Consider the following 25,768-nt stretch of genomic DNA (forward strand, 5'->3'; position numbering starts at 1 on the left):
ATCGAACATTGTGTCGAGGGACGGCAGCAACAGAAGAAACCGAGCGCTTGCAAAAGGATGCTCCAGAATGTTTACACAGCCTCCACATTTGGCTCAACATCCCCATTATCCTCAACAGGCTCATCATCCTTCTGTTTCACAAAGCCGAAATATTCCTCCTCCGAATAATGCTCCTCTGCGCTTCTGCCAAAGATGAATGGTCTTCTACCCATTGTTGTAAAAGGCATTAACCCAAACGCAAGCGCGGTTTTTATCTCTCTTGCAATCTTACGCTGAGCTTTTGCACTTATACGGGTCTGTGAAGAAAATGAGTAGGTTAAAAACCATTTCAAACATATGTATTGACTATGATACAGAATTACAAATGCAAAAACGTAAGAAGATCCTGGCATAGCAGTGGCATCGGGATCTCTTTCCAGCTATTCTACCCAGATACGTCAGGGTAGGGACTACGGACGTATCCCGTATCGGATAAATATCCAATACTGCAATACACACACCTACTTCTTGCCAATACGTTGGGGTTGTTGGATACGCAGATCGATACGGCCCAGTCCACCAGTGGATTTGCTTGTAGTAACTCCTGCAGACCTCCATCTGCCGCATCCTTTCTCCCCATACACGGCCGCCACAACTCGCTCTATGCCCGTACGGCGAGATCTCGTACATGGCCACCAAGTGACCGCAGCGGTGAGGTCCTCAGGAATTACTGTGGCAGTGACGCCCCACGGTTGCGAGCTCCTGACTTCCTGATCTCCTCCAGGACGAGCGATGACGTGTTATGCTGCTCCAGAAGATGAGGCAGCAGCTGCACTCGCGCTAGGAGGCGATGGCACAGGGACGGTAGCAGAGCGTGACTGCCCATGGTGTGGTTGCTGCCACACGAGGCGGCCATGGCGATGCCTTTGCGTTTGCCAGCAACAGCCTCTCTGTCCACTTAGCTGTTCTGCTCCAAGAAAAGGGAGGTAAGGGCAAAGGCCCCCAGAATGATGTGTGTTGGTTGCTGATCGGCAGTTACGCTGCCTGAGTTCCACTTTTGCTATTCTCCTCCGACAATTATTTGTTTAATTTCTCTCCGGATATTGATATTTTTTCCCACCAAAAAATGATAAGTTTCTCAGAGGTAAGCTCCTCCCACCTGACATTGAGGTCTAACTTATCACAATAGTTTTTAGTATGGTTCAGGCATGCTCTTTAGGTCTAGCGGCATTAAAGAAATTTGGAATTCGTGGAATGCCTAACAAGATTGTGTCCGCATACCTAGCATAGTACACCTTCAAAGGCTGTTCTCCCTCTTGGGAGAAACCACCTCTTTTAAGATCTTGTCAAGCTGGTGAAGATAACCAGCCTGTTCGCTTGTTGGTTTCAGCCAGCCCAAACCAGCCAGCCAACAGTATTTTCCTCTCACAAAAAACCAGCACCAACCAGCCCAAACCAGCACCAGCCCCAACCAGCGAACAGGCCGAACATTGCATTAGAACTTGTGAGATACATACAGATAGGTTCGCATTTTGATATGCTTGAGTAGTGAGTCCTCCCTCAAGTTTCTACTTCTGCACTAAAGCGTTTATACAAGGATGAGAATAACACCGTAATTGCAAGAATGCATGGTAACTTCTTGGGCAACTTATCAAGTGCAAACCAACATCTCCGTATAAACCGTGCAAACCAACCGCGGGGGAGAGGTGGGAGGGGGATTTTGCAAAAGTGTGATTAGGAGCGGGCGTAATTACACTTTTGCAAATCCCCCCTCCCACCTCTCTCCCGCAGTTGGTTTGCACGGTTTGCACAGAGAGGTTGGTTTGCACTAGATATGTTCCCAACTTCTTGCTAGGCTGCTACTGCTTGTAGAATTTTCATATGCCTAATTGTTTATTTATTTAAAATATCAATGCATATCATTTTTTTCTAAAAATGCCATATCCGTATCCATTGGATATTGATACACGTATCCGTGTCCGTCGGATATTGATACATGTATCCATATCCATGCTGCATAGCTATCCAGGATGGAGTAATGCATTCAGGATTGCTGCTCCCAGTATTGCATGATAAACAACTATCTAACACGACAGGATCTAACAATTTCACTAAAAGGAAGGAATATCTTGCCCCAAAAAGCTCGTCGTCATATATAATGAGTACTTGAGTATCAGTGGTTACCTGGCTTCTCTTGATGATAATTCCAGCTTCTGTAAGAAATTTGGAGAGGAATCTAACGTTCTGCAAGAAACAGTTCCAAATCTGTTAAGGAGTGAAACTAGAATGTACATGTAGACAAACATGAATTCATCAACCAGACCAAAGCAAAAGATATAATCTTTGGAGAAACATTACATGTTTCTTCATTGCAAAGAGGCGCCTAACAGTAATATTTATTGACATAGTTTTCCACAGTGAACTGATTTTCTTTGCAAATTGATCCGATCAGTCAAAATATATGTATTTCATACACGTTGAAACTTGGAACATTAAACACATGGCTCACATTCGAATACTTGCTTCGATGCTTGTCGCAGTCAAATGTTTGCAAACCAAAACCATTCCAATATGTATATAAGCTTCTTTTATGCACTAGTAAATTAAAGCAGGTGGCATAGTGATTAACATGTACTTCATTGCAATGAACTACCTTGAATTTGCTAAATTCAAACAGAACAAGTAGAAAAATCAGAAGAAAATGTCAGAGTAACATAGATTTAGTGTTAACAGTGATTATTAGTTCCACCCCTGGTGTCCACCTCTTGTTCTAAGTATTAGTTCCAGAATAACCCATAGTAGTCCACCTCCTTTCATCTCCACAACTCATAGAAAATCATTAGTTCTAGATTCCTATCACTCCTTGTTCCCTGTGGATTCGATACCATGATCCTCCCAACACTTCTAGAGTCAATCTCCACCCTTGGATCCCGAGGTTCTCTTCTCTTATTGGCTAAAAGGGAGAGCACACGGATTTATGGGCCCACAAGGAAGCATCCAACATGACACAAGTATCCAACCTTCACTATGACACATGGGGACACTGTAACAAAACCGACCAATTATACGAAATTAAGTAAGAAAATCATCCGCCAGAGCAGACGATTTAGCAAACTTAAGCCCGTATAACCCGGTAGTCCGTGAAATCACGAAGGATTTCAAACCAACTTACATACCAGCCAAGATCGTAATAAGTTTAGCGGTCACCATCACATATTACATAAAAGTTTGCATCTCAGATACATCAGAGTTTAAACATAGTTATTACAAAACGAGTTCAAATAGAAGTAACGGAAGCCATTTGTTCAAAACCACACGCACTCACACGGAGTTCAAATACAGTGCCAGCTAATGATCATCTCCAACAAAAGCATCAGACGAGACGTAAGGAATGACCATGCCCATGGTCCTAAGCATCACCCATCGCAGGATAAAGGCAGTTGATACAATAGCCGTAATACATCTGCACATCTGCAACAAGTGGGAATAAAACCCTGAGTACGAGAAGGTACTAAGCTAGACTTATCCGACATAACCGAAAATAAGTGACACCAAGGATTATGAAGGCTTTATAGTAGGGTAGCTGACTCATTTGCAAAAAGAAACATTTTTAGCAATTCAAGAACATTTCCAAAAGCATTATTGTCAAGTTAATTATTATTAACCTGTCGACTAGATTTGCACCTATACTAGAGCAAACATGTGATTAAGCCAATAATGATAACCAATGATCATTAACAACTTCCATATTGTCATATTCATTATAACTGTCCAAGTGTTCCATTAACATTACTACGATGAAGTAACTCAAGTCAAGTGCTCACTATCCAGGAGCGATGACGATTCGAATCGATTCCTAACCAGCTAGTGATTTATTCCTTACACAAACATCACTCACCCGCTAAAGTGAGATATTGATCACCGAGTCAACTATCCAGGAATCTCGAGTTTGCCAGGAACCACATGTACCCGGGGGCCGACCGACTGCACTTTGGTCTTATCATCTCGCCCCCGTGTCCTACCACACCTGCTCCGGCACAGTGCGCTGCGGGCAATCTACTCGGCCCGAATAATCTCCCAGCTTCGCGGTCGGAAGGTACTTTATCCGGCCAGCTAAATGTAAGGCATGCGTTCAACATGACTCGAGGCCCAACAACGGTCGGTCCTTAATCGACACAGACGGAAAGCACTACAGTCCAAAACTCTATAAGTCTCCGTCCGATCTCAACTTCATTTAACACTTAGTTATACCATGACTACATAGTTATCCAAACAGATCCAGGTAACCACCTATAGCTCGCAGGTGATAGGAAATCACCCGACTTCTACCGGTCTAAGCCAGCTAAGCATTGACTCGACTGCGGATACTAGGGTAACAAGGATATAGTATAACAAAGGTAGACAAGGTATAATGCAGCAACGGTTGCAAACAACTCCTGAACGTAATGCATCAATTAAAGTAAAGCATTTAATTAATAATTGCAAACCGGGGAGAAAATGCTCCGGGGCTTGCCTCTCTCGAAGGAGCTCGGGCAGTGATCGGGGCACTCCGGAAGTTCCTCAACGTCCTCCTCGTCGGCTTCGAGCACTTCCTGCGGCTGCACCTCGAGCTGCTCCTCGGGCTCCTCGGGTATGACGACTGGGTTCTCGGTTTGCGATCCTGTATGATGCAATGTGCATAAGTGCTTATGCAATCGGTGCATCGGATGAGATGAATACAATGGATATGCTTGAATGCAAGGTAGTCAACATCATCCCAGAACATATACTACAAGCACATGTCATCTACTGCATTCTCTTCTACTACTAATATGCTAAGTCAACACATCTTATTAAATGCTTCAAAGATACACCAAAGCTTCACTAATTTCTTAATCACACATAAAGCAACACTTAATTAAACCCTAATTAATAATAGGTTTGAATAGCAACATCTATTTTTATTGCTTAGAAAAATCTTAAAAAATTACCATAGCACAGTACTACCCTAAGTAGTCTACCATCAGATTTTCATGGTATTTGAATGAGTGGATTAGCCTACACAAAAATAACAAGCTATGGCATGATTATGAACATGAAAATACTTTGTATTGTGAAAAGTGTCAAACAACAGAGGAAATATTTTTCCTATGTTCTACACAGCAAATAATCATTGCACAAAAATTATCACATGCATGTTTTATACAAATTTTGCTCACTAGCAAAAATAACAAAAATCAGCCATTAAAGGCACTTGAACTACACCTCAAAATTTTTCTACAGCACATGCATGACACATATTTTTCCTAGGAAGTACATTACATAAGAAGATTAACAAACTTGGAATCATATTTTTCTGAAGCCTATAGGTTTTTCTACACATTTTTCAAGTTATCAGCAATATCAAGGATTAAATAAAGCTCTACAGAAAAGTATCTCAAAAATGACATGCAATATTTTTATCATGTAGATCTGGTGACAAGGAACCTAGCAAAATTTGTTTCAACATATTTGGAGCAAAGTTGAGTATACAAACATTTCCAAATTATTTCTCTTTGCAAATAATAAAAGAAAACTGAAAACGAAATCTTCCTATTACTACTGGGCCGGCCCGTGGAAACCAACTGGCCCACGGCCACACTCGGCCTGCTCCGACCGAGCGAAGGGGAGGGCGGCGGCCTGGCTCAGGGCTTCGGCCCAAGCCAGCCTGGCCCAGCTCGGCCGAGGCAAGGAGCCACGCCGACGTCGAGACGCCACGGCGACGCGGACTCTGCCAGCGGGCTGGCGGTCGTTGCCGGCTGGCGGCGAATTTGACCGGCGGTGGCGCTCGGTGGTGAGAGAGCAGAGCGCGTGCGGGCGGAGTAGAGAGACAGCGCGGGAGAATGGAGTGGCGAGCGCAGCGGCTTCAGTAGATGAAGGCGAGCGCGTGGGAGCGGAGGCAGGCCGTGGCTGCCGCGCGGCGAGCGTCGCCGACGCATGGCCGCCACGCGGCGGTCGCGCCCTGGCGCGGTCGGGACGCGACGCGCGGGAACGGTCGCGGCGCAGCGCTGGGGCAGGCCGGACGCGACGCTGGTCTAGGCCGAACGCGGGGCGCGCGAGCAGCTGTCGCTGCTGCAGGCCAGGCCGGCTTCGGCCGTGGGTCGAGAAGCGAGGCGGCGGCCCGTGAAAGAAGAAAAGCATTTTTCAATTTTTGATTTTCAAGGAATTTCAACTAGCAGTTTTCAAATACCCTTTTGAGCGAGAAAATGACTTCTTTTGAAAATGGCCCAAAAATAAAAGTTGCTTAGAATTTAATCCTCTACAACTTTGCTTTTATGACCAAAGTCCAATTCTAGCTAGATTTTGAATTATAAAATTAAAGTCAATTTTAACTCAAAACCCTAATTTTGGATAATTATTTTTAAAGCAAAATTTGGCAATAATTTGAATACAAACTTTGCTCCAAAAATTGTGCTAAATAATTCTAGATGATTTACAATGATAGCAAAACATGTTTTACTAACCTAGCAAGCATAATTAGGGCAAAAACAACTCTAAACAAGTGTATGCAACATTCATGTTTCACGAGCATGTTTCGTATGTTTCGAAGCAGGGTTTCAGTTATTATTTACATGATTAGGCATGTATGATTAGGATGCTTGATGATGCATGATTTGCAGTGCCTAAATGCTGGCATAACACCGGGGTGTTACAACCCTCCCCCTTATAAAAATCTCGTCCCGAGATTTGGGTTACGAACCATTTGTTATAAAAATCTTCATAAGCTTTTTGTAGATATTCTCCTGTTTCCCAAGTTGCATCTCCCTCATCATGATGATTCCACTATATCTTGTATGTTTTCACCACACTATTCCGAGTAGCACGTTCTTTATTGTCTAACACACGGACTGGTTGCTCATGATACACCAAGTCTGATTTGAGTTGGATGCCTCGAGGTTCTATTCTTTCCTCCGGAACACGCAAACACTTCTTGAGATGTGATACATGGAAAATTGGGAAGACAGTACTCATTGTCTTAGGTAACTCTAACTTATAAGCTACTGGACCTCTTTTTTCCAAGATCTTGTATGGTCCTACGAATCTAGCGGCAAGTTTTCTCTAGACTCCAAACCTTTTCTTCTTCATTGGCGTGACCTTCAGATAAACATAGTCACCAATTTCAAACACAAGGGGTCTCCTTCTATCTGCATAACTTTTCTGACGCGATTGGGCCGCCTTCATATTTTGCTGAATAATATGAACTTTCTTCTCGGCTTCTTCCACAAAGTCAATGCCATAATACCTTCTATCTCCTGGCTCGACCCAATTTAATGGTGTTCTACATTTTCTGCCATACAAAGCTTCGAATGGAGCCATCTTGATGCTTTCTTGATAACTATTATTGTAAGAAAACTCAGCTAATGGTAACCATGACTCCCATGATCCCTTAGAAGACAATACGTAGGCTCTTAACATATCCTCCAAAACAGCATTCACTCGTTCAGTCTGACCATCTGTCTGAGGATGATAAGCGGTACTACAAATCAAACTAGTTCCTAAGCCTTTGTGTAAATGTTCCCAAAAATGAGCCGTGAACTGTGATCCTCTATCAGATACTATAGTCTTTGGTATACCATGCAACCTCACAATTTCTACGATATACTTCTCGGCATATTGAGGTGGTCGATATTCTATCTTGACAGACAAGAAATGAGCGGTCTTAGTAAGACGATCCACAATTACCCAAATCGAATCATGTCCCTTTTGAGTAGTGGGCAAACCCGAGATAAAATCCATACTTATATCATCCCACTTCCAACTAGGTATGGACAAAGGTTGCAACAAACCGGCAGGTTTCATATGAATAGCTTTCACTCTACAACACGTGTCACATCTGGCAACATATGCTGTAACTTCTTTCTTCATTTTGGTCCACCAATAACGAGGTCTTAGTTCTTGATACATCTTACTACTTCCCGGATGGATAGCTAGCTTAGAAAGGTGAGCTTCATCCATGAGTTTCTTCCTAAGCTCTCGATCCTTGGGAACTACAAGACGGTCGTCAAACCACAACATGCCCTGTTCATCCACTTTAAAGTGCTGAGACGGCTTTTCTTTTATTTTCTCTTTGATGTAGAATATTCCCTTATTGGTTTTTTGGCCTTCTATTATCTTACTCTCCAAAGAGCAACTAATCTGAATACTATATAACACAGCAGGATGCATCAGATCGAACCCATCTTCAAGTAATGACTGCACATTCAAGTAATATGACTTTCTGCTCAAAGCATCTGCCACTACATTGGCCTTTCCAGGATGATATTGCACATTCAAGTTGTAATCCTTGATCAATTCCAACCATCTGCGATGTCTCATGTTCAGCTCTGGTTGGGTAAAGATGTACTTGAGACTCTTGTGATCTGTGAAAATGTTGCACACATTACCAAGTAGATAATGTCTCCAAATTTTTAGGGCATGCACAACTGCAGCAAGTTCTAGATCATGTGTTGGATAGTTAACCTCGTGCTTTCTCAATTGACGTGAGGCATAAGCAATGACTCTCCTTTCTTGCATAAGAACACAGCCCAATCCAGTTTTCGATGCGTCGCAAAACACATCAAATGGTTTCTCGATATCTGGTTGTGCTAGAACAGGAGCAGTGGTCAACAGTTTCCGCAAAGTGTGAAAGCTGCTTCACACTCCTCTGTCCACACAAACTTATGATCCTTCTGTAGTAGACTTGTCATCGGTTTGGTAATCTTCGAGAAGTCTGGTATAAAGCGACGGTAGTAACTGGCTAGTCCTAAAAAACTTCTAATCTCAGGAACTGTGGTCGGTGCCTTCCAATCTATAACCTCTTGCACCTTACTTGGATCGACTGAAACTCCATTTTCTGATAGAATGTGACCAAGGAAAGGAACTTTCTTCAACTAGAATTCACATTTGCTAAACTTAGCATACAGTTGATGATCTCTAAGTCTAGCCAAGACAATTCTCAGATGCTCTTCATGATCCTTCTTGTTCTCGGAGTACACCAGAATGTCATCGATGAACACGACCACGAACTTATCCAATTCTGGCATGAAAACTGTATTCATCAAAAACATAAAGTATGCAGGAGCATTTGTCAAGCCAAAGGACATGACAAGATACTCATACAACCCATATCTGGTGGAAAATGCAGTTTTCGGTATATCTTGTGGCCTAATCTTGATCTGATGATAACCGGATCTCAAATCTACTTTTGAGAACACCTTAGCCTTGGCTAACTGGTCAAACAGAACATCAATATGAGGCAAGGGATACTTATTCTTGATGGTTATAGCGTTAAGTGGCCTGTAATCTATGCACATTCTCAATGTGCCCTCTTTCTTCTTCACAAACAAGGCGGGACATCCCCATTCAGACTTGCTTGGCCAGATAAACCCCTTTTTCAATAAATCTTCTAGTTGCTTCTTCAGCTCAGCTAATTCATCTGGAGGCATCCGATAGGGTCTCCTTGAAATCAAAGCTGTTCCGGGGATTAACTCAATTCCAAACTCAATATCCCTATCCGGCAGAAGACCAAGTAGCTCATCCGGGAATACATCTAGAAATTCACACACTACCGAAATCTGATGAATAGAAATGACTGCCGTAGCACATGTCACACTTATAAGGTCTGTTCTCCGAGGCAATGGTACTTGGAAAGTACCCTCACCCAGGGGATCCTTAAGGGTAAGTACTCGACTTCCGGTATCTATGACTGCTCCCCAGTCGTTCATCCAATTCATCCCTATAATGACATCCAAAACTAGTCCAGGCATAACTATCAAGTTCACTCGGAACTTCCTGCTACCTAATTCAAGGGTTGCCCCTCAAACCATCTGATTGGTCAAAACATCAGCCCCTACTGAACTTATACGGTAACCATAACCCAATTCTGTGCATAGTTGTTCATGTTTCTGTGCAAATGCTTGACTCATAAAAGAATACGACGATCCAGAATCAAATAGAACAACTGCAGGGTTTTCATTGACAGGAAACTTACTAGTGGTTACGGGCTCTCCCTCAGGAATTTCATCCACAGTCGTACTATGCACCCTAGCATTATAAGTCTGCTGCTTCTTCTTGGGCGGATAAGGACAAAACCTCGAGAAGTGGTCGGGTTGATCACAATTATAGCAGGGTCCCCTCACTGTCCCAGCAGATCCCATAGCTCCCTTGGAACTACCTTGTACCGCAGTTGCGGCTGCCTTGTTGGGCTGTACTGCCATCTTGTAAGGCTTCTAGGGTCCACAGAAATTCTGACTTCTCTGCTGAGGTGGCCTGAACCTAGCGCCAGGTGCCGATGGGCGATATGGAGGACGACCTCCCGCAGGTGCTCTTGCTTGGGATGGACCACCCTCTAGTGCTCTCTTGCGAGTCTTGGCTGCAGTGCTGACGTTGTTGTTCTTTTCCTGCTTTAGACAGTCGCTGATGAAGTCATTGAATCTAACGCGGTTGTTGGTACCCACATGCTTCGTCATCTTTGGATTGAGTCCCCTCTTGAAACTGGCGATTCTCTTAGCATCGGTGTCAACCATGTCAGGAGCATAACGACACAAGTTGTTGAAGGCATGCAAATATTGCGTCACGGTCTTGGTGCCCTGATTCAACGCCAAGAACTCTCCCAACTTTATCTCGGTCAGCCAGGTGGAATATAAACTCCACGGAAGGTCTCAACAAACTCTCTCCATGAAATCTGAGCATTTGGAGGGAAGGTGGTGCAATGGTGCTTCCACCACATTCCCGCTGGTCCTTGCAACTGATGTGCAGCATACTCCGTTTTCAATACCTTAGTCATCCTCAACACACGGAATTTATCTTCCATAGTGTTGATCCATTCCTCAGCATCAAGTGGCTCTGTTGCTTCCTTGAATATTGGTGGCCTGGTGTCCATAAAATCTTTGAAGCTACTATATTGGTTCACCCTAATGCCACCACCCTGATTGTTACCGCGCTGAACGTTGTTGGCGATGGTACGTAGAAAATCCTCCATGTTCTTCTGGGATTGTTCCGCGTTGCGCTGACTCCCGAGCAACTGTGCGAGGAACATCTCGGGGGTAAACGAGGGAGGAGGTGGCAAATGCGGTTCATGGGGAGGCTCATTGTTGTTGCCGTGGTTTCCACCATCCACCACCGGTCCCCGCACTGCTAGCACCGGTCTTAGCGGCCTCATACGTGGTACGGCGAGTGTTTGTCATCTGCATATTTCAGCAACAAGTAATGATTGAGTGAAGCTGTAATAATTGCGAGTGAAGAAAAAATTATGCCGTACTGAATTTACTGGAGAGAATAAATTCATACAATAAAATAGAGGCACAACAATCGCATCCCAATTAAAACAACATTACTTAATCAAATTACTTCAATAGCAAACATCGCGTCCATACAACCAAATTGCCAGCATACTATACACTGGACTTTTATGCGTTCAGATATCGCATTCTTAATCAAGTTCCAACAACATGCCAAGTCTCATGAGTTCGAAGCAAAATACATTAGGTTACATGCCAACAAAAGAAAGGTCATCGCGACAGGACCTAGATACTAGCGCAAGGCAACTAGCCTACTCCTCGGGTCCATCGTCGGGATCGGAGACGTCACCATCGCCCCTAGGTGAAACTATAGGCTCATCCTCGTTGTCGTCGTCGATGTCCATGCTAGCGGCGTCTGGAGGAGCATATGGGCCAACCCCATTGTAGAGCACGTGAAACTCCTCGTGCAGGTTGCCGTTGTACTCCTTCTAGCTCATCGACCCTCTGCAGCAGAAGGTCCCTCTCATCCCAGGCTTCATTCCTTTCCTGAACCAACTGTCCAATCATGCGGTCTGCATTGTTGTTGGCTTGAGTCAACATATGCACCCGCTGCATAGCTCTATCACCTCTCTCAACCGCTTGGTTCCGCTGTAAGTTCATATCAGCCAACTGCTCCTGCAAACTAGCTATAGCACGTGCCTGTCTCTTCTTATGCTTTCTCCCCTTGAGCTTATCCTGACCACGTAAGCCAGTCAAAGTCCAGTAGGTACTCTCGAGGCCCTCATACGCTCTGATGACGGCGAACATAGCACTCATAGCATGATTGTCGCTAGCCTGTCCCTCAGCTGGACCTCTGACCAAGGCACTTCCCTGAGGCTAAACCCAAATAGCATCACTAAGGATCATCCCTAGGAAAGGTGCCAGCTAGAGCTGCTGCAAGCTCACTGGAGAATCTGCTCATGATATCCCTGATGACACGGAAGGCTGCTCCCTCTGCACCCTCGGCAGGAGTGCGACCCTCAGACTCCAAGTGCCAACCATCCCAATCTGGAGCATCACCAAGAGCAGGAACCGTGATCTCTACCACTACAAGTCCATCCTCTGCTAACTGGCTCTCATTCCAAGAGTACACCGGCTCTTGACCCTCTGGGTACCCCACATCATGGAGCACTCTCCAAAGCAAGGTCGGCATGCCAAACTCGCTTCAAGAAGGTGTCCGTGGTGCGGTGCTCCCTCAGGGCCAACGGACGTCGAGGTGCTCTTCCTCCGGTGGACTTACGGGCGGTCTGCTTCGTGTGGGCCATCTGTAGCAAAAGTTCTTTTATTACCCCGGGGAAACATATTTTAGGTGATACAACTTTTATCAAAATGAGATAATCAATTTATAAGGGGAGAATGCATGATATGAATGAAATGCACAAGTAATATGATGTATGTACGTGTCCGTACGTTCTCACAAACTTATGAAATAAATAATTTCTAGCGACGAATTCGGTGGCATACAACGATCTCTCAATTACGTAGCTAATACGTTCTACACGATAACGTTGTTATGTACCTGCAGAAGATTCATTTCAACCCAATTCCCAATGAATGCATAAAAGCAGTAAATTTTTATCCATACGCTCTACACGAATCCCCAGATACGTGTACAACGGTAGTAACTACCCAGACCATCGTCCTATTGACGGCACCGCCTCAACAGATAGAATACCCACACATGAGATACCTTTGTAAAACATGCGTAGAACATGTAATAACTCCAGCATCATATAAGCATTCACCCTAGATCGGCGGTGTATCTGATCATGCTCTCACAACTCACACTTACCGAGACGTAGAGGCAATTGATCCATACACTACCACTCAAACAAGTGGCACTCATACAATAGCACGTCGTATGAGCGACGAAAGAGAAATATGATGCAAGAACCCCAAGTCAGTACTTAATTAAGCCACCTAGAGTCCTTAACTGGGCATAAAGGATATGACCACTGGCACACTTTTTAGTTTGGAAATCATGTTTTTCAAATGCCTTTTTGTTTTAAATACACTTGTGAACAGTAACACGCTAAACCATGCTCTGATACCAGCTGTAACAGAACTGACCAATTATACGAAATTAAGTAAGAAAATCATCCGCCAGAGCAGACGATTTAGCAAACTTAAGCCCGTATAACCCGGTAGTCATTGAAATCACGAAGGATTTCAAACCAACTTACATACCAGCTAAGATCGTAATAAGTTTAGCGGTCACCATCACATATTACATAAAAGTTTGCATCTTAGATACATCAGAGTTTAAACATAGTTATTACAAAACGAGTTCAAATAGAAGTAGCGAAAGCCATTTGTTCAAAACCACACGCACTCACACGGAGTTCAAATACAGTGCCAGCTAATGATCATCGTCCAACAAAAGCATCAGACGAAGACGTAAGGAATGACCATGCCCATGGTCCTAAGCATCACCCATCGCAGGATAAAGGCAGTTGATATAGTAGCCGTAATACATCTGCCCATCTGCAACAAGTGGGAATAAAACCCTGAGTACGAGAAGGTACTCAGCTAGACTTATCCGACATAACCGAAAATAAGTGACACCAAGGATTATGAAGGCTTTATAGTAGGGTAGCTGACTCATTTGCAAAAAGAAGCATTTTTAGCATTTCAAGAACCTTTCCAAAAGCATTATTGTCAAGTTAATTATTATTAACCTGTCGACTAGATTTGCACCTATACTAGAGCAAACATGTGATTAAGCCAATAATGATAACCAATGATCATTAACAACTTCCATATTGTCATATTCATTATAACTGTCCAAGTGTTCCATTAACATTACTACGATGAAGTAACTCAAGTCAAGTGCTCACTATCCTAGGAGCGATGGCGATTCGAATCGATTCCTAACCAGCTGGTGATTTATTCCTTACACAAACCTCACTCACCCGCTAAAGTGAGGTATTGATCACCGAGTCAACTATCCAGGAATCTTGAGTTTGCCAGGAACCACATGTACCCGGGGGCCGACCGACTGCACTTTGGTCTTATCATCTCGCCCCCGTGTCCTACCACACCTGCTCCGGCACAGTGCGCTGCGGGCAATCTACTCGGCCTGAATAATCTCCTAGCTTCACGGTCGGAAGGTACTTTATCCGGCCAGCTAAATGTAAGGCATGCGTTCAACATGACTTGAGGCCCAACAACGGTCGATCCTTAATCGACACAAACGGAAAGCACTACAGTCCAAAACTCTGTAAGTCTCCGTCCGGTCTCAACTTCATTTAACACTTAGTTATACCATGACTACATAGTTATCCAATAGATCCAGGTAACCACCTATAGCTCGCAGGTGATAGGAAATCACCCGACTTCTACCGGTCTAAGCCAGCTAAGCATTGACTCGACTGCGGATACCAGGGTAACAAGGATATAGTATAACAAAGGTAGACAAGGTATAATGCAGCAACGGTTGCAAACAACTCCTTGAATGTAATGCATCAATTAAAGTAAAGCATTTAATTAATAATTGCAAACCGGGGAGAAAATGCTTCGGGGCTTGCCTCTCTCGAAGGAGCTCGGGCGGTGATCGGGGCACTTCGGAAGTTCCTCAACGTCCTCCTCGTCGGCTTCGGGCACTTCCTGCGGCTGCACCTCGAGCTGCTCCTCGGGCTCCTCGGGTATGATGACTGGGTTCTCGGTTTGTGATCCTGTATGATGCAATGTGCGTAAGTGCTTATGCAATCGGTGCATCGGATGAGATGAATACAATGGATATGCTTGAATGCAAGGTAGTCAACATCATCCAAGAACATATACTACAAGCACATGTCATCTACTGCATTCTCTTCTACTACTAATATGCTAAGTCAACACATCTTATTAAATGCTTCAAAGATACACCAAAGCTTCACTAATTTCTTAATCACACATAAAGCAACACTTAATTAAACCCTAATTAATAATAGGTTTGAATAGCAACATCTATTTTTATTGCTTAGAAAAATCTTAGAAAATTACCATAGCACAGTACTACCCTAAGTAGTCTACCATCAGATTTTCATGGTATTTGAATGAGTGGATTAGCCTACACAAAAATAACAAGCTATGGCATGATTATGAACATGAAAATACTTTGTACTGTGAAAAGTGTCAAACAATAGAGGAAATATTTTTCCTATGTTCTACACAGCAAATAATCACTGCACAAAAATTATCACATGCATGTTTTATACAAATTTTGCTCTCTAGCAAAAATAACAAAAATCAGCCATTAAAGGCACTTGAACTACACCTCATAATTTTTCTACAGCACAGTGCATGACACATATTTTTTCCTAGGAAGTACATTACATAAGAAGATTAACAAACTTGGAATCATATTTTTCTGAAAGCCTATAGGTTTTTCTACACATTTTTCAAGTTATCAGCAATATCAAGGATTAAATAAAGCTCTACAGAAAAGTATCTCAAAAATGACATGCAATATTTTTATCATGTAGATCTGGTGATAAGGAACCTAGCAAAATTTGTTTCAACATATTTGGAGCAAATTTGAGTATACAAACATTTTCCAAATCATTTCTCTTTCCAAATAATAAAAGAAAACTGAAAACGAAATCTTCCTATTACTACTGGGCCGGCCCGTGGAAACCAACTGGCCCACGGCCACACTCAGCCTGCTCAGACCGAGCGAAGGGGAGGGCGGCGGCCTGGCTCGGGGCTTCGGCCCAAGCCAGCCTGGCCCAGCTCGGCCGAGGTAAGGAGCCACTCCGGTGTCGAGACGCCACGGCGACGCGGACTCTGCCAGCGGGCCGGCGGCCGTTGCTGGCCGGGTCAGGGCAAACGGGCGAGCGCGTGGGGTTCGCAAGGAGATGACGAACCCGAGCAGGCAACTAGGAAGGGTGGAGGAGGGAAGGAGGACGCATTCCACGGCGGCCGAGCACGGCGGCGCCATGACTGGCGGCGGCGAAGCGCGAAAAATGCTCTACCTTGGCTCAAAAGGCGTCACAGCCGCGAGCACCAGGTGCCGGAGAACGAGGCGGAGCTAGGTGCGCTTGATCGCTGGCCGTGGTGGAGCGCTGGCGGCGAATTTGACCGGCGGGGGCTGCGGTGGCGCTCGGTGGCGAGAGAGCAGAGCGCGTGCGGGCGGAGCAGAGAGACAGCGTGGGAGAATGGAGTGGCGAGCGCAGCGGCTTCAGCAGATGAAGGCGAGCGCGTGGGAGCGGAGGCAGGCCGTGGCTGCCGCGCGGCGAGCGTCGCCGACGCATGGCCGCCACGCGGCGGTCGTGCCCTGGCGCGGTCGGGACGCGACGCGCGGGAACGGTCGCGGCGCAGCGCTGGGGCAGGCCGGACGTGGCGCTGGGCTGGGCCGAACGCGGCGCGCGCGAGCGGCTGGCGCTGCTGCAGGCCGGGCCGGCTTCGGCCGTGGGCCGAGAAGCGAGGCGGCGGCCCGTGAAAGAAGAAAAGCATTTTTCAATTTTTGATTTTCAAGGAATTTCAACTAGCAGTTTTCAAATACCCTTTTGAGCAAGAAAATGACTTCTTTTGAAAATGGCCCGATAATAAAAGTTGCTTAGAATTTAATCCTCTACAACTTTGCTTTTATGACCAAAGTCCAATTCTAGCTAGATTTTGAATTATAAAATTAAAGTCAATTTTAACTCAAAACCCTAATTTTGGATAATTATTTTTAAAGCAAAATTTGGCAATAATTTGAATACAAACTTTGCTCCAAAAATTGTGCTAAATAATTCTAGATGATTTACAATGATAGCAAAACATGTTTTACTAACCTAGCAAGCATAATTAGGGCAAAAACAACTCTAAACAAGTGTATGCAACATTCATGTTTCACGAGCATGTTTCGTATGTTTCGAAGCAGGGTTTCAGTTATTATTTACATGATTAGGCATGTATGATTAGGATGCTTGATGATGCATGATTTGCAGTGGCTAAATGCTGGCATAACACCGGGGTGTTACAGACACCTTCTAGAAGGTGGTGGCATGGCCCACCTGCCATAGGGAAAAAGAGGACAGCATAGACTCTTTGTGTTCCTGAGCTTTGTGTTACCTAGCAGCCCTAGAATTTACAAAGCCGTAGAGCACAGCAAAATACACATTTCAATATAAAATAGAAACTGTAGTCAATTTCCTTGTGTTGTCAGGCAGATATGCTCACCCTAAAATTAGCCTTCTTCAAAACCTCCGCTGTAGTTGTTTCAAACTGTGGTCTAGGAGGGTTCTTTGCAGCTGCAGGTCTTCTAAGGTCAAGGTCCTACACTTATCAGAATTGAATGAAACAAGGCATTAGAATAGCAACCACGCACGGGCAGATCACCTAATAAACTAATAAATGAAGAAAGAAAGTTGTAAAGTACACATGGTATATTGGTATTATAAAGAGTAAATCTGGGTATTGGAAATGAAATTCCCATTTTGTTGACGAACATCAGCTAGTAAAACACACGATTTTACTGTGACTTCAGGATAGCAGACATTTCTAGCCCACACACTTACCCACTAATTCCTGAATGCTTACACAGGATAACAAAATCATATAGGCTGCAAAAGATTTTAGATGACTCCAATAATTCTGGCTATGTACTGACAAACCAAACTACTGCTTACCCGAACAGAATATGTCGAACCTCGCTTATACGGCACATCAGACCTGAACTCAAAATCATCTTCCCAGTCGCCGTCGCCGTCGCCATCGTCCTCCTCCTCCTCCTCCATTTGGAAGTTGCGTGCCACATTAGCAAGCTTATCACTTAAGCCATCGTGCAAAGAATCAAAACCACCCATCAACCCAGAGCTGCTCCTGTCGCCAGATGCAGCAAACCCAGGGAAACTAGAGCTGTTCCTGTCACCGAACCCAGGGAAACCACCCATGGACGACCCAGATCTGCTCCTGTCACTGAACCCAGTGAAACCACCCATCCCAGAGCCCATATTGTATCTCCTACCAGCGTTCTCAGCCCTATCAAGCTTCGCGTAGAGTGATCCTTCATCTGTGCCCTTCCTCCCAAACAGCCGTTCTTCGAATTCGTCCATAGTCTCGCCATCCCCTGCACAGAAACAGTCGAACAAGATAGCCATATCAACATCAGCCTGATTGAGACCATTCAAGAGTCAATTCTTCATTCTTAAAGTATTATTACACCAGAAGTATAAGTAAATAATGGTTTTTAGCTTGAGAAAGCTAGACAAAGAATTCACATCAGACCTAGATCTCCAAGGCCATTCGATTCAACTTACTGTTATAACTGACTTTGGGGAAATGTATGCAAGTATAACAACTATGAGTGTTATCTTTTGTTTCATACAGCACGAGGACCTCCCATGAGTGTTATCTTTTGTTTCAAGAGATACCACTCATGGGAGGCCAGGGAGAAGCAGGGATCGGAGGAGGGCTGGAGGGGTGGATGCTCACTGGACTGGAATGAGCGACGGAAGGCGCTGGCAGCGGCGGGCGGCAGGTGGGGAGGAAAGGCATGATGGAGAGAGGCACGGGACAGGAGACACCGCCTCAGTGCATTTTTACCCTATCAGGACATGGGTATGGGTCAATTTGTCTACCCGTAGGTTTGTTAATGGACAAAAAGCCAGACCCAGTGGGTTTGTGGGCATGGGTCTAGGGATATAGTACCCAAACCCTCATAACCCATGGGTTTTTTATACCCGCATTTTCATAGAATAGAACATGGTTTTTTTATAATTATCATGAAATATAGAACTGCAAAAAGAGAAAAATAAAATGGCTAGACCATGTCCTCACGTGCACATGCACACTGTTGTAGGCATTTTTCTTTCCAAAAGATAAGGCCTGGGAAACAACTTGCTAGTGGTAGGGTGGTAGCATTATGGGCTGGCCGCTGGCCCAATGAGCATAGCAATACAGGACATGGCGGCATGGCACCTGCGTCCTAGTGCTACTCGGTTTGCTTCCTGTGTAGGAAATAGTTGCACCTCACTTGGACAATAGGAAGACAGAGGCTAGAATGTTATATAAACCATGGATGCTTCACTCATCGACCTGCACAGGACTCTACATTGTTGTAGGCATTGCAATTGCAATAATATGGTTTCCTATTGGGAATTTGCCGCAAGAAAATGAAAGCCGAAGAAATTGTCAGAAAAAACTTTCTTCCATTCGCTCAGTGTTGGTGACACGGTGTGCCTGTTTTCCGGGCATGGTCACCCCGCTGGGCACCCGTCACCCGAGTTGTCGTGGGTTTGGGCACCCGTCACCGAGTTGTCATGGGTTTGGGCACAAAATTATATCCGTCATGGTTTATGGCATCGAAAAGTTCAGTGGACTTTTCAGCGTTACTGTTTCAACTTTTCAGTGTTACCGTTTCAATTTTTTTTTATCCTCTATGCCACTGCTTTAGATTGGGCTTTAATGGTGTTAAACTGTAAGTGTGAAAAGTTGAAAATACTTTTAAGTCTAAATATGTCGTTAATTTTTTTGAGCATCTTAACGACTTCAAATGAAAAAACTCATAACTAGAAAGTTGTAGATCTCGTCGAGATCTATATTTTTTATATAAAAATTATCTTCTTTTTAATACCGTAAAAAAATATGATTTTTCTAAGATATATTAATCATATCAAATCATTACGGAATTAAATGAAGATAATTTTTATATGAAAATTATAGATCTCGACGAGATCTACAACTTTCTAGTCTTGAGTTTTTTATTTGAAGTCGTTAAGATGCTCAAAAAAATTAATGACATATCTAGACTTAAGGGTATTTTCGACTTTTCACACCTGCAGTTTGACACCGTTAGAGCCCAATCTGACGGCAGTGGTATGGAGGGTAAAAAAAGTTAGAGCAGTGACGCTGAAGTCCGCTGAACTTTTTTAGTGACTCATAGGTGATTGTGATCTTTTTTAATGGCTCAAAAGGAATTCCCCTTTTTTAATGGGTAGATTTTATGTTTATGGGCATGGGTGTTTGGGTTGGCAAAACCGAGCGGGTTGTGCCTGTTGCCATCTTTACTGCCGACCCGAGGGAAGGCGACGGCGTGGCGCATCGCGTGGGGAGGCGACGGTGACCGCTTCCCATCCATGGCCCATGCTCTCCGATGCCTTCTCGTCGGTAAAGCATCGCCCTCGTCTTCCTTGCCCTCTTCTCTCCCAGCGCTAGGGTTCTTGCTTCCTACGCTCGGTCGCTTGATCCTCGCTAGATCCATCACTCGTCGCCGGCGAAGCAGCACCGCTTCCTTGGGGTTGGCCGTCGGGTGGGCCAACGAGTAGGACTCCACCAGCACCGACGTCCGCAAGGACTGGCCGACATGCAGGTAGTCCCGAGGAAGGTTAGCTCGCGCCGGACGGTGATCAGCTAGTGCGGTGGCCGGTTGCTAAGATCGAATCCCTCCCTGCGCGTTGGGGAACAGTACTTCCATTTGATGGCTCTGAATCTCTGGTCTGTGATCTCACCTACTGCTACTGCTGTTCTTGACTGTACTGCACTGCGGCTGCTGCTGCATTGAGGCAGAAAATACACATGTTGATATACATTTGACAGTGAGTCGGGATGGCCAATCTGTTTCCCACCATTTACTAGTCATGGATAAGCACTTGTGTTGTGCGCATGTAAATTGCGGCCACAAGATTTGAAGCCAGATGAGTGCCTTTAGCAACACACTAAAAACTTAAAGTACTTACAGGAAAGTAGCAGTGCGTGGTTCACTAGTTCTATAGATGTTTGCACTTAAGATTTTGCCCAAACAAGATGGCTGATGGCACAATCAATTTTTTTCAATAAAGGAAGCATTACAACAACAACAAAGCCTCTCAGTCCCAAACAAGTTGAGGTAGGCTAGAGTTGAAACCCACCAAGAGCCCTTAGTCACGGTTCAGGCACATCAATAGTTGCTTTTCAAGCACTCCTATTCAAACATAGATCTCTACGTATATCCCAAGCTTTCAAATCTCTTTTTATGGTCTCCCCTATGTCAATTTCGGTCTACCTCTACCTCTCCTCACAATAAAGGAAGCATTGCTATGTTGAAAACTTTCCGTTCACTGGTTCTGTGTGTTCTCCAATAAATAGAGGAACACATTTTAGCGAATTTGTTCTTTTTTAATGTTTATATAGCTAAGCTTTCTGAGCACTCAGAAAAGATTGATGCTCTGCAATACTGACTTTAAAGTCATGATGTGCTGTTACTTAGCTGATCTATCTATTCCATGAAATGGCATTGGCCATGTCTAGATGTTCTGCAATCTGCATAGTGCATATGTAGCAGTGTTCAGCAGACCTTAACAATCTTACTAGTTAAGGCTTGCAGTGACAGAGTCAGTTTGCCTGATCATGTGTCTAAAAGAAGGGTAGTCACATCAGACCTTACCAATCTTTTTTTTTGGAACAATGGTGCATCTTTATTTGGTGGAACTTATATGTACTTTGTAAAATATTTTCATGTGTTGCTGCCACTCTGATGGTGTCACAGCAATAGCAGTACCCAGCTGCATGCCTGTGCACTTGTGCTAATTCATGAAGATGCTAGTCTCCTGTTTGATCCTTGAAGTTTATTTTGTTTAAAACATATAGATGTAGGACTTTTGTAAGCAATGACTTGTGGTTTTTTTGCTTAACAGATACCTTTTCTTGTTACCTGTAGATCCCTCCAGAACCATTTAGAGTTGGGGAAGGTGAACCTCCGCCTTCCTGGGATCAGGTACCAACTCCAGAAGGTACACCCCAGAAGCTTCTATATGATTATAAATTTATATACTTTTACATTGAGTTCTCTAGGCTAACCTTAGGTACCATATTAGATAATTCCCCACAATAATACAAAATACATCCTTGCATTTGCATTCTCAAATGAGATGCTGACTATAATATAGGAACGGCTATTAGAAGAACACAATGATCTTGGTGTCAGTTAAATAATATACGGTGGCAGTTAGAAAAACAAAATTAGTCGTTTTTTTGTGACGATGCCCATGTTCCATGGAGAAATGTTTAGAAACCTGAAAGAAGACTTTCTAGTTCTGTGCAACCCTTAGAGATGAGAACATTTTGACAACTGACGCTGCGTTCGCTGGTATTATCAGACCAGCCAGCCGGCTGATCCCCCCTCTCAATGTACTCTTCATCAAACCAGCCAAACAGTGTTTTTCTCTCACAACAAACCAGCCGGAACAGTGTTTCCAGCCAAGTTTTAGCCAGCCGAACGGGGCCTGAGTTGCTAGTAAGAGGATTTCCCGTTAGGGCTGTGTTTGTTGTTAGCCGATTCTGCTGTCCTTTTACAGTGAGGTTGAAAGCTGAGATCTGCTCCTATCATTTAGCTTGAAAATTGTTGTCCTTTTACAGTGATCTTGATGCTTGGCTTTCTGAAAGGAAACAGTGACGTGTCGAGAAGCCACTGCAAGAGATAGGGATAGAGCCTGTGAAGGAACCTATTAGTTTCATAACTAATCAAGGCTTTTAAACTGACATATTGATTCAATTATGCTTTGATTGACTACATTGTGAGTCATTTTCGTTCAATTATTCAGTAATTTGTAAAAAAACTTGCTGTCATTTTCAGGGAGGCAAATGAGTCAATGATCAAGAAACATTGGATTGGACAAAGTGCCTGGTCACTTGAGTAGGCTTAAACGAGTTATCTACTGGTTTAAATTATGCTTTGGATTTGTGCACTTTGTGATGGTTTGTGTGAGAAAAGATTGTAATTTCATGAGTGGATCATGACAGCCTTGGTGCACCTTTTGTCACTTTTGGCAGAAGCTAGCATGTCCTTTATTTGTGGTACTCTACTATTGTTGCTGCCCATTATCTCTACATGTATGGGAGCATGATGAGAGACTTGAAGATCAAGAACCCCAAAACATGGGATTTATTTATGACAAGCACTTATATTTGTTTATCAGGTTGTGAAATTTCTGCTGGGTTTGCTTTGCATGGTAATTTGAATTGTTCCAAGCTTGATCATTTTTTGCTGTGTTAGTTAAATGCTTGGATATGTATGTGTACATGCTGTCAGCAGCCTTGGATGGATCCCTAGCCAAACCGAACAGCAAATTGGAGCCTCCTGGATTGGTTCTGCTGAGGAATTAAACCCAGGCCTCGAATGAGTGCCAGCAAGTGGATCAACTAATTCCTAGCCTGGATTGAATAATTTCCTGGATTGGATTCCAAGCTGCCGAACGAGGCCTTAGTGAGAGAAAGGAAAACCGGAGAGGGAGGGAGGGAACCGCGTGACACACGCCGGCCTATAGGAAGAAAAAAAATCGGAGAACACCGCGACGCCGGGCGAGGGGTTACGTGGCGGGGATCACAGGGCTAGGCAAAGGGACGACCCCAACAATTGTCGTACCATTCCGTTGTGTTAGTTTTATTCTTTTTAGTTGTAGGAGATTCTTTATTACTTCCTACCAAAACAAGTGCCATTATCGCTTGCCGAAGAGTTAAATACTTTTAACTTTGATCAAATATATATAACAAAATATTAAAATTTATAGTACATAACTATTATCGTTTAATATTGTTGAATCTATTTTTATAATAAACTTATTTGAAGATATAAATGTTATTAATAATATTTTCTACGAAATTAGACAAACTTAAAAAAACTTTGACCGGCATGAACATCATAGACACTTATTTTGGGATGGAGAAAGTGCTTCGGTACTTTTTATAAAACTAGATACATGCCCGTGCGTTATACCGGCATCAGTTTTTTTGTGCTGAATCTCACTATTCGGACGTGGATGCGGAAGCGTGAGCTTTGAAAACTTTGTATCGGACCCGGACACGTGGATCCGTTATTCGTAGTGTATGACGTAGACATGTGAGCTCCGAGTAGAGGATGATTCATATCGAATGCATACATGTAAACAGGGATCCACCGCTTGTGAAGGTGCTCATAGAGGTAGAATGTGTGTGCTTGCATTCATAGGAGATGAGTGTACGAACATGTATGAGCACATGTGTTGTACCGTGATTCTAAAAAAACAAGATATTTCTTCTCCACGTAGTATATTTGAAAAAAAACATAACTGTGGGGGTATGGCCTCCGGTATCCACAAGACAAGACATGAGCCACACCATCAGAGGTGCCCCAGCCCACAAGATCAAGACATGCACGGCGCTGCTCGGCGTGCACCGCAAGCTATTGTATAGTACCAAATAGGATACTTTTCTTGTAACCCTACCCCTCCAGAGTATATAAGGAGAGGCAGGGGTCCCCTAGTAGACAGATCGGTACATCTCATATTCAATACAATACATCAAAGACACAGGACGTAGGGTATTACGTCGATCAGACGACCCAAACCTGCCTAAATCGCTGTCTCTGCGCCTTATGTCATCATCCGGTCCCTGATTACGCGCACCCCCACCGATCAATCTACCATCGCGGGATACCCATCGGTGGACTGCCGAGCATCTTTTGTCGACAGTTGACGCGTCAGGTAAGGGTGTGCGTGCTGTTTCCTTGTCGAACAAGATGGCTTTTTCCACATGCTCTTCGTCCCTCCCGCAGCCCGGCCAGATCTTCACGGTTGGATCCATCTCGTGGATCATCAACGCCGACGGAGTCGGAGAGCTCCTCGAGCCGGTGTAGATCAATTCTGCGCCGATCACCCCCGCACCTACGACTGTAGATCTGATCTCGAAACCGCCTCTGAGGTCGCCTTCATCGACGACTCGCCGTCCGCTTCCTCGCTACCAGAGGAGGTAGATCAACAACGACGATCTGATTGCATCAATCGATCAGGTTGGTCTGAAGCTCGCCGATTGCCTCTCCATCACCGAATTGGCTCTAGGCACTCTAGTTCAGCGTCGACAACCCTCCGATCCAGATCTATCGGAGGCTATTCTGGAAACCCCAGGAGCTACGGCCCTACCCTTTGGGTTCACCAACGTCGCTGCCGCTTACCAACTTCGCCGACCAGGCTAGAGCTGTCCATCCTCTCGCCGACCAGATAACGCCATACGCCATCGACCAGACTTTCTGTCTAAAGCTAAGTCACGCTATAATATTTTTCTAAATATTCTCTAATCTCCGTATATCGCCATAATATTTCTTCGAGTTGTTTTCTCCATATTTGCTCTCTAAACGATTTTCCGAACCTCCGAACAGTCATGTTGATGCTCGGACGCCCCCAGAGACGGCCCTGTCTCCGGCTCCTCCCTACACGTGCTACGGGCTCCGTGCTCTACATTATGGGTGGTCGGCTGCGGTTCCTTGGTCACGCTTGTTCCTCCTACACATGCACGGGCTCCGCGCTCGACGTTATGGTTAACAGGCTAGCTAGGGCTGGAGACTCAACTACACACTAACTATTCGGACGATTTATATTAAATATAAATACATTTTCACACCAACTGATCGCCGAGCTGCATATGCTATTTCATCGTCATTGCTGATTTTTCTCCATAGTTCATATATTTTTACATCATGTACTACCCGTTCTACATATTTGTATTGCAGGATCATCGTCCAGGTGATCGGACCACCTGGTGCTCGGACTTCTCCACCGATCAACTGGTCAGACCGCTAGGTTCATCGACTTTGTCGC

At 44.3% G+C, this 25,768-nt stretch overlaps 1 protein-coding gene across 1 annotated transcript; it reads right to left on the minus strand.

The window, feature by feature from the left end:
- Nucleotides 1-71: 71 nt before the first annotated feature.
- On the minus strand, nucleotides 72-18,910 carry LOC136461334 (uncharacterized). The gene is made up of 6 exons (XM_066460672.1): nucleotides 18,905-18,910; nucleotides 18,657-18,768; nucleotides 17,852-18,291; nucleotides 17,403-17,498; nucleotides 2,164-2,223; nucleotides 72-296 (listed from the first exon to the last, which is right to left on the minus strand). The coding sequence occupies exons 1-6, from the start codon at nucleotides 18,908-18,910 to the stop codon at nucleotides 72-74; spliced, it is 939 nt and encodes a 312-aa protein (XP_066316769.1).
- Between the last annotated feature and the right edge of the window lie 6,858 nt (nucleotides 18,911-25,768).

This window comes from Miscanthus floridulus, chromosome 6 (genome assembly GCF_019320115.1).
Source record: "Miscanthus floridulus cultivar M001 chromosome 6, ASM1932011v1, whole genome shotgun sequence".
NCBI lineage: Eukaryota > Viridiplantae > Streptophyta > Magnoliopsida > Poales > Poaceae > Miscanthus > Miscanthus floridulus.

Bases quoted from the DNA above. Each gene is read 5' to 3' on its own strand.
- LOC136461334 (XM_066460672.1), bottom strand. The intron at 18,292-18,656 runs GTGAGCATCCAC...GTTTCTGTGCAG, and splicing joins CCGTCGCTCATTCCAGTCCA to GGGATGGCGAGACTATGGAC. The intron at 297-2,163 runs GTAACCACTGAT...TTTTCTTCACAG, and splicing joins TTATCATCAAGAGAAGCCAG to ACCCGTATAAGTGCAAAAGC.